The sequence below is a fragment of the Ostrinia furnacalis genome, unplaced genomic scaffold (genome assembly GCF_004193835.3).
Source record: "Ostrinia furnacalis isolate ACB-3 unplaced genomic scaffold, ASM419383v2 OfSCF1318, whole genome shotgun sequence".
Lineage (NCBI taxonomy): Eukaryota > Metazoa > Arthropoda > Insecta > Lepidoptera > Crambidae > Ostrinia > Ostrinia furnacalis.
In genome coordinates this window covers 217910-233434 of record NW_021131557.1, presented here as the reverse complement: position 1 = coordinate 233434, position 15525 = coordinate 217910, and the positions used below count along the sequence as shown (strand labels likewise).

At 44.6% G+C, this 15525-nt stretch overlaps 1 protein-coding gene across 3 annotated transcripts in view; it reads left to right on the top strand.

Moving 5' to 3' along the window:
- The window catches only part of Cnot4 (CCR4-NOT transcription complex subunit 4), a 33630-nt gene that overhangs the window by 16903 nt on the left and 1202 nt on the right, over positions 1–15525 (top strand). For 2 of the 3 annotated variants that reach the window (XM_028303867.1, XM_028303868.1), the window contains exons 7-17: positions 1503–1692; positions 3335–3454; positions 4133–4174; positions 4250–4319; positions 6106–6329; positions 6706–7227; positions 7726–7887; positions 9772–10148; positions 10658–10818; positions 12982–13131; positions 14913–15022. In XM_028303867.1, coding sequence (XP_028159668.1) covers positions 1503–1692; positions 3335–3454; positions 4133–4174; positions 4250–4319; positions 6106–6329; positions 6706–7227; positions 7726–7887; positions 9772–10148; positions 10658–10818; positions 12982–13131; positions 14913–15022 — 2128 coding nt within the window. Of the gene's footprint in view, positions 1–1502; positions 1693–3334; positions 3455–4132; positions 4175–4249; positions 4320–6105; positions 6330–6705; positions 7228–7725; positions 7888–9771; positions 10149–10657; positions 10819–12981; positions 13132–14747; positions 14761–14912; positions 15023–15525 lie in introns of all 3 variants that reach the window. The other variant, XM_028303869.1, reaches the window with a different exon arrangement.

Here is a 15525-nt window from a genome sequence, read left to right as displayed (position 1 = left end):
CGTGATTACATATAACGAATCCCGCGCGCAGACGCGTTGTCAGTGTGTTGTGCCGCGCGTGTTTTCTATACAAACTGAGGTACTTGCATATAATGATTAAATCTGTCGTCCCGCGTACCGCGGCGGAGCGCGGTGCAGTGTGATAATCGCCTTATAACCCTTTTAGATAAATACGAGCTTACTTGCATGCATGAGACTTAATTTACAAAAACTGTACAAATTATGTGTATATTTATACCTCAAATACATTTCCTCCCTTATCAACAAAGGATTATGAGAGTGAGAATATAATTTTGACTTTAAACATTAGGCCACAATCGACGTTTTATTGCAGAAAAGATCAAAACTATTTGCTTGAGGCAACTCAATACAATTTACCTCAAGTTTTACAGAAACTTTTTATCAAGTGATTGACAAAACAGAAAACATTATTCAAAAGCGTTCAGTGTGCAATATGTCCTCTAAAACTGAATTGCAAATCTGAATCAATGATATTCATGCAAAACACACGTGCGCTTGCAACGAGACGAATGCTCCAGGTTTTTGTGAATTTAAGAGTATCGGGAAACGTTATTTTCATATTCAGTTATGTTCCAAATAGGTTAGGTTTTAAATACACAGTGAATTCTTGTCCATTAACATTTAATTTTCAGTACGAAAATAGACAAAGTTACATAAAAAAGATTTATTTGGTTTACTAAGTTACTATGCCGCAAAAAATGTTGAAAATAACCCTTAAAAGAATGACATGATGTATTATGATGAGGTGTTTTTTCGTAGTAGACTATTAATAATAATTCCTATTACACGTTCCGTTGGTTAGTAAATAAGGTAGCGACTTGTTTTAATGACGTCATAAAGTGAATGTTACACCTTTGACCTGAAGCTCTTGAGATTATCTGTAACTAGCTTTCCGCCCGCGGCTTCGCCCGCGTGGAATTTTGTCTGTCACAGAAAAACTTTATCGCGCGCGTCCCTGTTTCAAAAACCGGGATAAAAACTATCCTATGTTCTTTCCCGGGACTCAAACTATCTCTATGCCAAATTTCATCAAAATCGGTTGCGAGGTTTAAGCGGGAAAGCGTAACAGACAGACAGAGTTACTTTCGCATTTATAATATTAGTTGGGATGGATACAATAAAAACATCTCACAGATGTCTTTTTAATCCCCAGTGCATCTCAACGATCATCGAATTTTTGCTTCCAAAAAATCACTAACTTAAATGAGCTTAAAGAAAATAAATTGCATTGGGGAGACCTATGTTCAGCAGGTGATGTTCTGTGGCTAAAATGATGTCGTGTCCTCCGTGCTCAAACAACTGATTTAATGAATGCCAACGCCAATCTTGTACCCGAGTTTTGGGCTGACACTGTAAGTTGTCGACAAGACAAGAAGAAGAATGATGATGATAAAACAAACAGAGGTTTTTTTTATCAAACTGTCATTGGATCACTGATTGCTTGTCACAATGACGTAAAAGTTTCGTTTAACATCCGCCAGGGTCCGTCAGCGTCGGCGTACGTGACGTACGTGTCGCCGGCGGACGCGCTGCGAGCGATCCAGGGCGTCAACAACGTGTCGCTGGACGGCCGCGTGCTCAAGGGCTCGCTCGGCACCACCAAGTACTGCGCCAACTTCATGAAGAACCAGCCCTGCCCCAAGCCCGACTGCATGTACCTGCACGAGCTAGGTGAGCCATCTTGTGCCTTATGCGCTTGTGATAGAGGCTACCCCGCGTGTCGCTGCGGCCGCGTGCTCAAGGCTCGCTCGGCACCACCAACTGCTCCAACTTCATGAAGAACCAGCCCTGCCCCAAGCCGGACTGCATGTACCTGCACGAGCTAGGTAAGTGCTGTATCTATAGCACAATAACTTCTACGTTTGAAGCAAAATATCTTCCACTAGCTTTCCGCCCGCGGCTTCGCGCGCGTGGACTTTTTGAGCCTATTCATTACAACCAAACAAACAAACAAAGTTTTCTTCTTATATTAGTGTAGATTAGAACTACAGAAGATGCCACAGTGTTTCGTCTATAGACGCTATTGTGCTTTCGACTACTTCTACCATTAGGGTGAGTCCCGCTAGCTCAGAATGCGCGCTACAATATAATATTCCGAGGCATTTTATTGATTTTAATCAATAGTCCGATATATTTTCGTCTAAAGTCAACGATAACATTATAATTTCATGCATCCTAGGTCGGTTTGAATAAAACATAAGGAGTGTGATTAATATCATAACATCCTTTAGCCATTTGCCAATGGCAATTGCCAGTTCACCAGCGAGAGAGAGAAGCAGCAGATGTGCGCATATTTTTCATGTGATTGAGAAGTGTAAGCCCGCGCTGTGATACAAGCAAGTATGAGTTTTGGGGACAAATGGAGCAGCACGTTTTGCCCGCAGAGCGTCGACACGAAACATGCCCCGGGTCACGTGAAAAGTTTTGCAAAACACTGAGGAACAAATTGGGGAAGTTTGGGAACGTTGCTGCATCACGTAGAATCTGAGTTGCACGGGACATTTGTCCCCTAGTCACTATAGTCTTTTTCACCTAAGATGATCCGTATGACGTTTCGAGTTTGAAAGATTTAGAGATGTCACATAACTAAACCATAGCGATTTATCTATCGATTTTTTTCAAAGAGTTAGTAAAACCTACTTTTAGAGACATATTTTGTATAGGTGTTATTTAACAAAAAAACATGTTTTTTTTAAATTACAAATATTATTGTAACAATGTTTTATTGATAATATTCAAATTTCATGGTTCGTGTTCAAAAAAACCATTCTTAAAAAGTACTGGTTCTGTTTCTTTAAATTAAAAACTATTAATTTATTTTCAATGCGTTTATTAAAGTCAATAATCGAAAAATATAGTTGATTTTTGTGATGTTTTTAATAACTAAGTATTCACTGCAATCGATTAATGAACCGCGGAAATAATCGATTTTATTATACAAGAAATACCCCAGCACTAAATCTATTCCGTTTCACACATTGCGTACATTAAATAAAAAATGTTTTTACATCGTATTTAATTAAAATATAATCAATAGACTCAGATTTTACTATATATTTCAAGACAAGTAGTTAATTTATTTTTATTATATTGCTAATAAAATACAAATATTTTTTCTAAAATATTCTGCATATGTAGTATGCGTAATATGGATAACCTTGAAGTGTCATACGGATCATCTTACGTGAAAAAGACTATAGGGGATAAATGTCCCGTATGACAAATTTACGCTAGGGCCTAGTGTATCCGAGACATTATGCTTCAGAAGAATTCCGATCATAGACTACCATCCTAATCAGATTTTTGTCGGCAGGTGATCCGAAGGCGTCGTTTACGAAGGAAGAGATGCACGCGGGCCTACACCAAGTGTACGAGCGCAAGCTGCACCACCAACTCCTACAGCAGCAGCGGGACAAGCCCGCCCCCACCCCAGGTACACCCCCTCCTCCCCTCTGCCCACCCCTAACCCCTCTCCAGCGAAATCTATACTTGCGATCAGAAGTATGGAATCACTTTTGTGTTTTGTTCTGAGCGATTTTAAGAACTTGCTGGTTCCCGTCTAGTCACACTGTGTCTGTAACTCGTTGGAAAAAAACCCATCAAGTCACACTTTGTTACTCATTAGGACATCTATTAACGGGTTACATTTTAAGTACCTTTAATTCCACTGAGTCATAGTGTTACACGTCACAGTGTGACTACATGGGAACAAGCCTTGTGTGTATTTAATATGTATCTTTGGTATAAGTTTACAGTTTTTTAATGTGGCATTATTTTTATTAATCTTCATTGGTCATTTAGTTCCTTTAATATCTTGGGGTAATTCCACACTTTTGATCGTGAGTGTACACAGGCTAGTCCTTTGACCACGCCTGTACAGAGGGCAATAAACTTTACACGGGCTAGTGACGTCAATCTTTTGTACATTGCTGAAAAGTGTGGGAAAATAAAATTTTATCAGAGATCAATGCAGCAAGAGACACGAAACGAGGAAGAAAGATCTTAGAGCTCTGTCACCACCACTGAGAATACAGGGAGACATGTTAAGACTTATTATGTAATATGTTTTAAACTTTGTTTTAATCGTACTAATATTTTCAATATCACACAGGTAACTCTAGTACGAATGCAGAAAAAGGCAGTTCAAAAGATGGTAAGTCACACACAAATGAACTACTTTAATTTATATTTTTTTACGTATATAACTAACGTAATTATTTGTTTTTAGGTAATCAATCGAACTTTATTCCGACAACAGTGGTCACATCGTCTCATATAAACGTAGTCAATTCAACTAAGTGAGTATCGTTTGACATTCGCTCCTACTTCAAATGCTACCAGAGTTAAAAATGTTTAACTAAAGCGGACGCAAAATTTTCAACTGGTAACACTTGAGGTATACTTTTTATTTTGAACATTTCGAATCGGTTCATAGCATAAAGTTAATATACCTAGCGGAATAGAGCAACAAAGGACTGAGCGAGCGAGATGTCACTAGCAGCAATACTGTGTGATAAAAAGAGATGCGTGATGCGACGTAACAGAACCGTTGTTTGCAACTAAAGCCTGGTCCGTGAGCACGTAGAATTTTGTCCAATGACCCCAAGCTACCCATCCTTATCGCTCGCGCGTAATTATATTGCTGTCGCGACTGTGCGACGCGCGCCCGCAGTGAGTGTGCGAGCGCGACATCAACATGCTTTACATATTTGACAGTTCGTTAGTACTCATTGAAATCACACGCTGAAAATTTAAGCTTTGAGCTTTTTTTCAGATTTAACGTGAATGAAATAATCCAAAAAACTGACATCCAGTGACATCCTAAAATCGGTTTCGTTTGACAGCTCGTGGTGGTTGCTCTATTCCTAAGGAATATTAACTTAATGGTTCATAGATGAAATCTATTAGGCAACCTTCGCTCTTCATTTACTTTTATCTTTATAGATGTTTTAATATAACGTGGTTAATGTTGCTGTGTTGTCCTGTGGTGTCTTCTCTCTTCACTCAGTTATTCTTGATCATATTTATTTACTTTTAATATTTGTATCAAGAAACACGACACAGACAAATTACCCGTCACATCTGTTGAATTACCTTTTTCCATGTGGCTTTGATTGGCATTTAAATGCAATAATGTGTGCGTTTGGCAAAATTGACGAAATTGTAAGCTTTTATAAGCAAAATGACAATTTTTCGGCTGTTTTCGGCTAGGTAGGACACGTTTGCTAACTTCAATAGTGACGTGTTTCATTCATTTTTTTAGCAGTGACCGATTGTACCGCTAAGCGATCGCCATTTTGCTTATAAGCGCTTACAATTTCTATTTTCTGCCAAACGCACCCAATGATTCAAGCTACTCGGCAGGGCAGTAAAATAATATTAGGCAGAAGAGGTCAATCGCTCTCGGTGCATATTTCATACACTTGCCAAGCTATTCCAAACCATAAAATATGATAAAGCACTTCGGTTTAAATACATTGTACCTTTTGCAATATTAATTTCTACTATGACCGATATTCAATGTTGCTTTAATGGCAACACTGTTTTCGTTTCACGCAGAAACATTAAAAACCGGAACTTTAACTCGTAAACATCGACCCTTTACCGGTTTTTAGGTCACAGAATTTGTGAAACGGAACGTAAATTAAAAAGTCTATATGTCAGCATCGATGCGTTGCTGTCATATCTTTCACTTGTCAACGTCATTTTCACTTCGGTGTCGATGCCATTCGATGCATTCATGAATAATTTCTACTATTTAGTAGAATTTTATTTAAAATAGGGGTGGGTAGACAACTTTTAGAAGAATTTTAGTTCAGTGTGTAAATCTGTATGCTAATCAGAAAGCCAAAGCTTCAAAAATACGTTATAAATGAATATTTTCAATACATGTGGCTCGTTTACTACTAGCTAGATGAACTATGCACCTTATGCGTACGTAAAATGAACCATATTACGACCTCTGCCCTGCCTCGCCTGTATCCGAGTAAACACAAGTTAAAATGTCACTCAAAATCTCAAATCACAGACCTCACCCTCTACACACCAGGCATTACAAGTTTTAACGACTCGCGCGGTTTTCAGATCAAATAAAAAGGACCCGGCGAATAGCAATAGTAACGGCCACGGTAACGGTAACGGGCACGGTAACGGTAGCGGTAGCGGCAGCAGCAGCGGCAGTAACGGCGACGCGAGTAGTAGTGCGAGCAGCAGTAACGGGAAGGAGGCGTGGCCAAGCCTCGGATCGTCGCCACCGTCCGAAAGCCCAGCCAGAAAACAGCCGAGTCCGAAGCCACAACAGTCTACAGGTCAGTGGATTTGACTTTATAAAATACTAGCTTTCTACCCGCGGTTTCGCCCGGGGTTTTCCCGGAAATTATTCGAATTTTTCTCGCCGTAAAACCATCCTTGGACTTTAACTAACATTATAAAAAAAGAATTGGTAAAATTTGCCCCGGCGTTATTGAGTTATGCGCTTACCAACACATTTTGCGATTCATTTTTATATTATGATAGACTAGCTTGGCCGATGTATTTCGTTTTGCACTTTATCACTGATATGGTTTTAAAAACTAATTGTTTTGTAACTGTAAGTCTGTAGTAGACAAAAGTCTTATTCTTACCAAGTTTGTTTAAAAAATATGTGTCTCATAATACCTAAACGGCTTATGTTCTTTTTTACAGTTAAGTCACAAGAAAACGGCACATCAGAATCCTCAAGTCCCACACTTTTACAACAGCAGTCTCAAACGAAAAGCAAAGATCACACGGCGGACAAATCCAGGAGCAAAGAGAACGGCACAGCGGTACCGGCGAAGAGGAGCAAAAGCGATAAAAAACACAAAAACAACGACACAGACGACTCAGACAAATACACAAACACAAATATGAACACTAGCACACAACAGCAACAGTCTTTATTCGAAAACGACACACAGAGTTTCCTATCAAACGAATTGGACGAGTTAGAATCAGATAGACACAGCCTTTTAGAGAATCATGACTTATTAGACAATAGTGACCACAGTTTGTTGGAAGACGACAACACGCATAACCTTCTGAATGATGGGAACAACGAGGCGCTGATGATGCAGAGGCATAGAGAAATGCTCGCTGGCCTGGTCGAGCCCAACCATATACTGCCGCATATGAAGACTCCTTTAGTGAATGGTTATGGACTGTTAGACAGAGATGTGAGCTATTTAGGTAAGAATTACGTCATCATCATCATCATAATTTATTTTACGTAACTGTAACCTGGAGCTGTTTAAACCTTTTTAAAGTAATCTGCATCAGCTCATTACAGATCTTTATTCGTATTCTGGTGTTCGAAATTCATTCAAGTCACCTATCACCTGGAACTACTCGCTCAACCTTCATTGATTGCGTTTAATTAAATTAGTGCTCAAGCTAAAGTTCTTGACTATACCTACCTGAGTTACATTTTGACTACACAGTCCCGAATTTCTAATCTGTGTTCTTTGCAGAAATGAATTGCATTGAATTTCTTTAATAATGTTCATCGCCTTCGGTTTAGTGAAATGACCGCCATGGTCCTTTCAGCTGTCATGTAATTCCATTAGTCGAACTAATTTGACGATAAAGATAAAGTTGCTACAAAATCCTTGCCTCCACAGGGTGTTTATGAAAAAGGATAGGGTATTTCGAGACTTATATTTAGTAAAGGTGACCTGATTTCCCCAGGTAACGAAAGAGGGGTTAGTGAAATGAGCCAAGGCCTGCTGGAGCAACAGAAGGAACTGGCGATGCGCGCGCGCCGCGACCTGCTGCGGCCCGACGCGCGCCGCGACCGACGCTTCCTGCCGCTCGCCGGCCTGCCGCACGACTCCGCTAGTGAATTATTAGGTGAGCCCCAGCAGTCCAGTGAGATAGCCAGGCGGCCCGCCGGCCTGCCGCACGACTCCGCTAGTGAATTATTAGGTGAGCCCCAGCAGTCCAGTGAGATAGCCAGGCGGCCCGTCGGCCTGCCGCACGACTCCGCTAGTGAATTATTAGGTGAGCCCCCAGCGACCCAGTGAGATAGCCAGGCGGCCCGTCGGCCTGCCGCACGACTCCGCTAGTGAATTATTAGGTGAGATAGGTCAGTGAGCGCCGCGGGTCACTGCGGCCCGACGCGCCGCGACCGACGCTTCCTGCCGCTCGCCGGCCTGCCGCACGACTCCGCTAGTGAATTATTAGGTGAGCCCCAGTAGTCCAGTGAGATAGCCAGGCGGCCCGTCGGCCTGCCGCACGACTCCGCTAGTGAATTATTAGGTGAGCCCCCAGCGACCCAGTGAGATAGCCAGGCGGCCCGTCGGCCTGCCGCACGACTCCGCTAGTGAATTATTAGGTGAGATAGGTCAGTGAGCGCCGCGGGTCACTGCGGCCCGACGCGCCGCGACCGACGCTTCCTGCCGCTCGCCGGCCTGCCGCACGACTCCGCTAGTGAATTATTAGGTGAGCCCCAGTAGTCCAGTGAGATAGCCAGGCGGCCCGTCGGCCTGCCGCACGACTCCGCTAGTGAATTATTAGGTGAGCCCCCAGCGACCCAGTGAGATAGCCAGGCGGCCCGTCGGCCTGCCGCACGACTCCGCTAGTGAATTATTAGGTGAGATAGGTCAGTGAGCGCCGCGGGTCACTGCGGCCCGACGCGCCGCGACCGACGCTTCCTGCCGCTCGCCGGCCTGCCGCACGACTCCGCTAGTGAATTATTAGGTGAGCCCCAGTAGTCCAGTGAGATAGCCAGGCGGCCCGTCGGCCTGCCGCACGACTCCGCTAGTGAATTATTAGGTGAGCCCCCAGCGACCCAGTGAGATAGCCAGGCGGCCCGTCGGCCTGCCGCACGACTCCGCTAGTGAATTATTAGGTGAGATAGGTCAGTGAGCGCCGCGGGTCACTGCGGCCCGACGCGCCGCGACCGACGCTTCCTGCCGCTCGCCGGCCTGCCGCACGACTCCGCTAGTGAATTATTAGGTGAGATAGATCAGTGAGATGCAGGCAGAGAGAGAGAGAGAGAGAGAGCGAGCATAGAAGATGCAAAGTTCAGAATCTTTACTAAACAAAAGGGTATTCCCTTTATGTCTCGTGGACTCTCATTCACATCTCATCGACCCTCACTACATCTCATCGACCTTACATTTAATTTTGTTGACCCCCAATTACATCTTATTGACCACCTTATTGACATCTTATTGACTACCAATTACATCTTATTGACCACCAATTACATCTTATTGACTACCAATTACATCTTATTGATCCCCAATTACATCTTATTGACCACCAATTACATCTTATTGACGACCAATTACATCTTATTGACGACCAATTACATCTCATTGACCACCAATTTCATCTTATTGACTACCAATTACATCTTATTGACCGCCCAATTACATCTTATTGACCCCCATTACTTCACCCCATCAACCCCATTCACATCTTATTGACCCCTATTTACATCTCATCGATCCTCATCGACCCCCATTCGCATCTTATTGTCCTCTCGTTTACATCTTATCGACCTTTGACCGTCCACAATGAGGTAGTGTAAAATGGCTTACAAAAAAATGTGATACGAATTGAATTTCATTTGGATGAAATATGATTGGTTATTCAAAACATTTCTCCGCTCTCTCGGAGGAAACCGAGCCTTAGAGGCTTGGACTTTTTTATCGACTTTCTAGACATGGATCAATGAATGCTTATCTTTTACCAAATCGATTAAAATTGTTTATTATTTGTTTCCAGGTGCTAATTATCATCCAAATCCCAATATGCTTCCACCGTTCGGTATGCGGGTAGATAATTCAATGGGCTCGAGTGGGCTGACATCCGGGGCGCTGCCCGGGGGCCTCCCGTCCGGGGGCCTGGCGTCCGGGGCGATGTCCGGGGGCCTCCCGTCCGGAGGCCTGGCGTCCGGGGGCCTGTCGTCAAGTGGGCTGTCCGGTGGCCTGGCGTCTAGCGGGCTGTCCGGTGGCATCCCGTCCGGGCCGCTGTCCGGGGGCATGCCGTCGATGACGGCCATGCCAGGCATGAACTATATGCTGAGCCACCAACAAATGATGCAGAATCAACAAGTGCAGCAACAGGCACTTGTGAACGGATTCGATGCGCCACAGTCGGCTGTGAGTTTGTATTCATATTTTACCTTTCAATGTTTTTATGTTTGATTGCACTATTCTTTAAGTAGGTAATTAGGATTAAAAAAAACATTAAATTCGTTAACTTTCTATTGAAAGTAGATGTCTCTTAAAAACAACTTTTACACGCACTTATAACAAATGATTCAACGGCTCCACTGTAGTTCCACGGTTCTGAGACGTGTGAAAGTGGAAAAAAGCCCAGTATTGATAGTAGCTCCCTCCTGTAAATGTCAAAATTATATGTTTGTCCAATGTGGCAAAAATAGACAGACTCCTGACAATATCATGGCTGGGACATCTATACTGGGGAGTAAGGTCCTGTCACTCGACAGTGGTGCCAACTACAAATACAGTCCTAATTAAATACGTAGTCTATGCTAGAATCACGTTTTGACAGCTCGTACAGTGCATGCCAATCGATCTGTAAATTAATGTAATGTCTTGCTTGTGTGATGTGCAATAAAGTTTTAATCTCTCTCTATCTTTTGCAGAGCGAAGGAAGGTACCTCGCAGAGAACATGGACAAGTTCTTCACAGACTTCCACAAGGCGCAACAGCTCCGAATCCTCTCGCGCGGCGCTGACGACTTCCGCCCGCGCGCGCCGCACAATATGCTGTCTGCTTCTAGCCTCGAGCGCGAACACAAGCACAGGTACTGAGGCTAGCACAGGTACTATTGTGGCGAACACAGGTTCAGACTCACTGCTCCGGCTCCTCTCGCGCGGCGCCGCACAACATGTTGTCCTCTTCCAGCCTCGAGCGCGAGCACAAGCACAGGTAAACGGGACTATTCCTACCTCTCGTTCCCACCACTGCAACTCCTATGTAGCCAGGATCTACAGCTTGACCGCCATAAAAACCGAACCAATGAAGGTACTAAGTCTAGCACAGGTACTAATGCGGCGGACACAGGTTCAGCCTCGCTGCTCCGGCTCCTCTCTCGTGGCGCCGATGACTTCCGCCCGCGCGCGCCGCGCAATATGCTGTCTGCTTCCAGCCTCGAGCGCGAGCACAAGCACAGGTACTAACCTCGCTGGTGTGATGAGCACAGGTCTTGTTGTGACTAGCACATGTACTGAGGCTAGCACAGGTACTACTGAGGCGAGCACAGGTCCAGACTCGCTGCTCCGGCTCCTCTCTCGTGGCGCCGATGACTTCCGCCCGCGCGCACCGCACAATATGCTGTCTGCTTCTAGCCTCGAGCGCGAACACAAGCACAGGTACCGTACCGTAACCTCTGCTGTGAGGAGCACAGGTCTTGTTGTGACTAGCACAGGTACTGATGCGTTTAGCACAGGTACTACTGAGGCGAGCACAGGTCCAGACTCGCTGCTCCGGCTCCTCTCGCGCGGCGCTGACGACTTCCGCCCGCGCGCGCCGCACAATATGCTGTCTGCTTCTCGAGCGCGAGCACAAGCACAGGTACCTGTATTGCTTTGTTGATGCTTCAAGCACAGGTAAGGTAACCCTGAGCGAGTGCAGGGGCTGCTGTGACTAGCACAGGCACTGTTGCGACTTGGACTGGTACGGGTTAGTCTAGCACAGGTACTGATGCGTTTAGCTCAGATACTACTGTGGCGAACACAGGTTCAGCCTCGCTGCTCCGGCTCCTCTCGCGCGGCGCTGACGACTTCCGCCCGCGCGCGCCGCACAATATGCTGTCTGCTTCTAGCCTCGAGCGCGAACACAAGCACAGGTACCGTACCGTTACCTCTGCTGTGATGAGCACAGGTCTTGTTGTGACTAGCACAGGTACTGATGCGTCTAGCACAGGTACTACTGCGGCGGACACAGGTTTAGCCTCACTGCTCCGAATCCTCTCGCGCGGCGCTGACGACTTCCGCCCGCGCGCGCCGCACAATATGCTGTCTGCTTCTAGCCTCGAGCGCGAACACAAGCACAGGTACCGTACCGTTACCTCTGCTGTGATGAGCACAGGTCTTGTTGTGACTAGCACAGGTACTGATGCGTCTAGCACAGGTACTACTGCGGCGGACACAGGTTTAGCCTCACTGCTCCGAATCCTCTCGCGCGGCGCTGACGACTTCCGTCCGCGTGCGCCACACAATATGCTGTCTGCTTCTAGCCTCGAGCGCGAACACAAGCATAGGTATTGCCTTGTCAATGCTGCAAGCACAGGTAACCTTGTGGCGAGTAAAAGTACACCTGAAATAAGCACAGGTAGTGTTGCGACTAGCACAGGTGCTGCGGTGACTAGCACAGGTGCTGCGGTGACTAGCACAGGTACTGCGGTGACTTGCACAGGTGCTGCGGTGACTAGCACAGGTGCTGCGGTGACTAGCACAGGTACTGCGGTGACTTGCACAGGTGCTGCGGTGACTAGCACAGGTGCTGCGGTGACTAGCACAGGTGCTGCGGTGACTAGCACAGGTGCTGCGGTGACTAGCACAGGTACTGCGGTGACTTGCACAGGTGCTGCGGTGACTAGCACATAAAATGCCTTGCTACTATGGCAAGCACAGCCTCTCAAAATACAGGCACTGACTCGCAGCTGTGGTGGGCACAGGTGATGTTGCGGTGAGCACAGGTACTGCCTCGCTGCTGCGGCGAGCACAGGTCCTACAGGTCCAGGCATCCAGTATCAGTGCCTCGTTCGGGGACTGACACTGGACCCCAGAATAGTCCAGCGGTCGATGAGGATCGAACTTGCGTTCTAATGTCATATTGGCAGTCTGATGCCACCTTTATGCTATGTATTTTATACCTTTACAACTGTCGATTTTTTTGTTTCTTGTTTGTTGTTTGTATGTTTTGCAAATAAATTATAGCTCACATAACTTCTTTTGCTTTCCAGAATGAACAATTTAAGAAGCACAGAAGCCAACGGCGGCCGCGCCGCGGGTGACGGGGACGACGACTTAGACTTCGACCCCTTCAAGGAAACACAGAAAGCGCTCGCGGAAATGATGGAGTCGGAAATGATGCAGAACACAGTTTCTAGCGGGTATGTATGCAATGTGAGGTGTGTGCATGTTGGCCTTATTTGAAATAATGGGGTTACTTAAGGAGTACCTTACCACAATATCGTATATTCATTGCTATCGTGATAAGATTCTAGAATACTTTGAACCTCTTATTAATAACAGTTACACCCTAGTTGAACTCTGGTTTAAGTCGTCATTTAGTATGGAAATAATAATAATAATAATAATATCCTTAGACATTTTACACTGCGCTTCTAGTCCCAAACTAAGCAAAGCTTGTACTATGGGTACTAGACAACGGATATAAACATACTTAAATACTTTTTTTTTTGTAAATACATACTTATTATACATAGAAAACACCACACAAATGTCATTTTAATTCAGTGTTCATTCCGGGTGTAAATTTTTATTTATAAGGGGGGGGGGGGGGGTGTAAATTAATATTTATAACGCTCTCACGTTGTCGTGCTTATAAGCTCGCCATGTCCAACAAGGACGGTAGCGGTTTCATACCAACATTTTAAATGTGCGAGCATGTTGGTGCGTGTAGACGTACCTTTTGCCACACGCGCAACCCGTATAAACGTGAGCCGCGGAGTTACCACTACCGGTTCAAGCGAACACGCCGAAATACGCCCGTGTACAGTACCCGGCAATAAATATTGCACATCGACCTTTGGAAAGAGAATCGGTTAATTTCGGCTCGTAGAGCGTTATCTCTGTCGCACACTACCTATACGATTGACAAAACGTCATTGACAAAACATTATTCAATGAAAATATTGTCCAAACTCTTAGTATTTCTCTTCGACAAATACTTTAACACATTGTAAACCACTTTTCTTTCACGACTATAAAAAGTTTTTAGCAATTTAATTCACAAAATCAATTGCACACATTTAAAATAAAGTTTGTTTACACTTTGACAAAACGTCATTGTCAGTCATTGTTCAAGTGCGACAGTGATAACGCTCTACGAAACCGAAATTAGCCGATTGTCTCTTTCTAAAGGTCGATGCAATTTGACGATGCAAATTGCAATATTTATCGCCGGGTATTGTACGAGAAATCCGGTTTTTTGAAGAGCGCGTGTAAGGTCTAGATCAGACAGCGATAATCGTGTGGTTGCTGGACAGCTCTCATACATTTGCATCAAACCGTAACCGCACGGTTACCGCTTCAGTGCATCGCTAATGTGAACCACCCAGAAACCACGCGGTTATCGTGCGTGTGAACAAGCGCTAAACATGTTTACTGAAACCGCATATGCCCAGAAAAATACGCTTACCTGTAAGGTCATTAAAGTTTCTAATAATTACAGTCCGTCTGTGATACAATTTTTATTCCGAGCAGCTTGGCTAATATGTGTAATATGTAAAAGTTTTTGTGTGAAAATAGCCTTTCAATGTGCGTAACAAGGTCGATATCCGCTTGCAGGGACAGCATGATAATTTTGTCTTTAAATTCCTAGCCAAGTTTGGCCCCAAGTCATAGTCAATGTGTGGCACCGGCATTATGTAGTAGTCTTTGTGTCATATTTCCTATATTTTTGTGTCAGTATCAAATTGCCTTTATTTTGTGTGAAAATAGCCCTTAACTGTAAGTAATAAGTGCGCTTGCTATCCGCTTGCAGGGACAGCATGGAGCGCATTGACACAATAATTTTGCCAAGTTTGGACCCAAGTCATAAGCCAATGTGTGGCACCGGCATTATGTAGAAATTTCATGTCAAACTGCCTTAATTTTTGTGTGAAAATAGCCTCTAACTGTAAGTAATAAGAGCGCTATCCGCTTGCAGGGACAGCATGGAGCGCATGCGGCGCGCGCGGCTGCCGCCGCCGGGCTTCGCCGCGCGCGCGCCGCTGCACCACGCCCACCACAACCACCACAACCACGCCCACAACCAGGGTGAGGACCACTACATTGTTCCAATATTACTACAAGTAGGCCTGTTCATCTCCGCGAGTTTACATCGAAAACAAAACACGCACGATGGCCCACCTACAGGATACTATTCGACAAGGCCTCACATACGAGCGAACATTGACTCACGCACGCGTATTCTTGTGTATGATGGAAGAAAATAAAGAAAATGGTATACTAAATACTGTGCAGTATTTAATTGCCTAAATAATAATAAAAACACAGAATGTACTTTTTTAAGTTGCCCCAAGACACTGAGAGGTAAATAATAAGTAGTTAATATTATTCATGATAATTCATGCTAAATCATGTATTTCCTCCGCCATTTTCCGCAGTTTGGCACCTCACGTCACATCATTTTACCGAAGTCAGCCCTATGGCTTCGGCGCAGTGCCGATCATTGACGTTTGTCAACAAAATGGTGCTTGACTCTTGAGACAGGCTAAATTACACCATATTGTTAATGACATTGAGCATACATTTTTGTA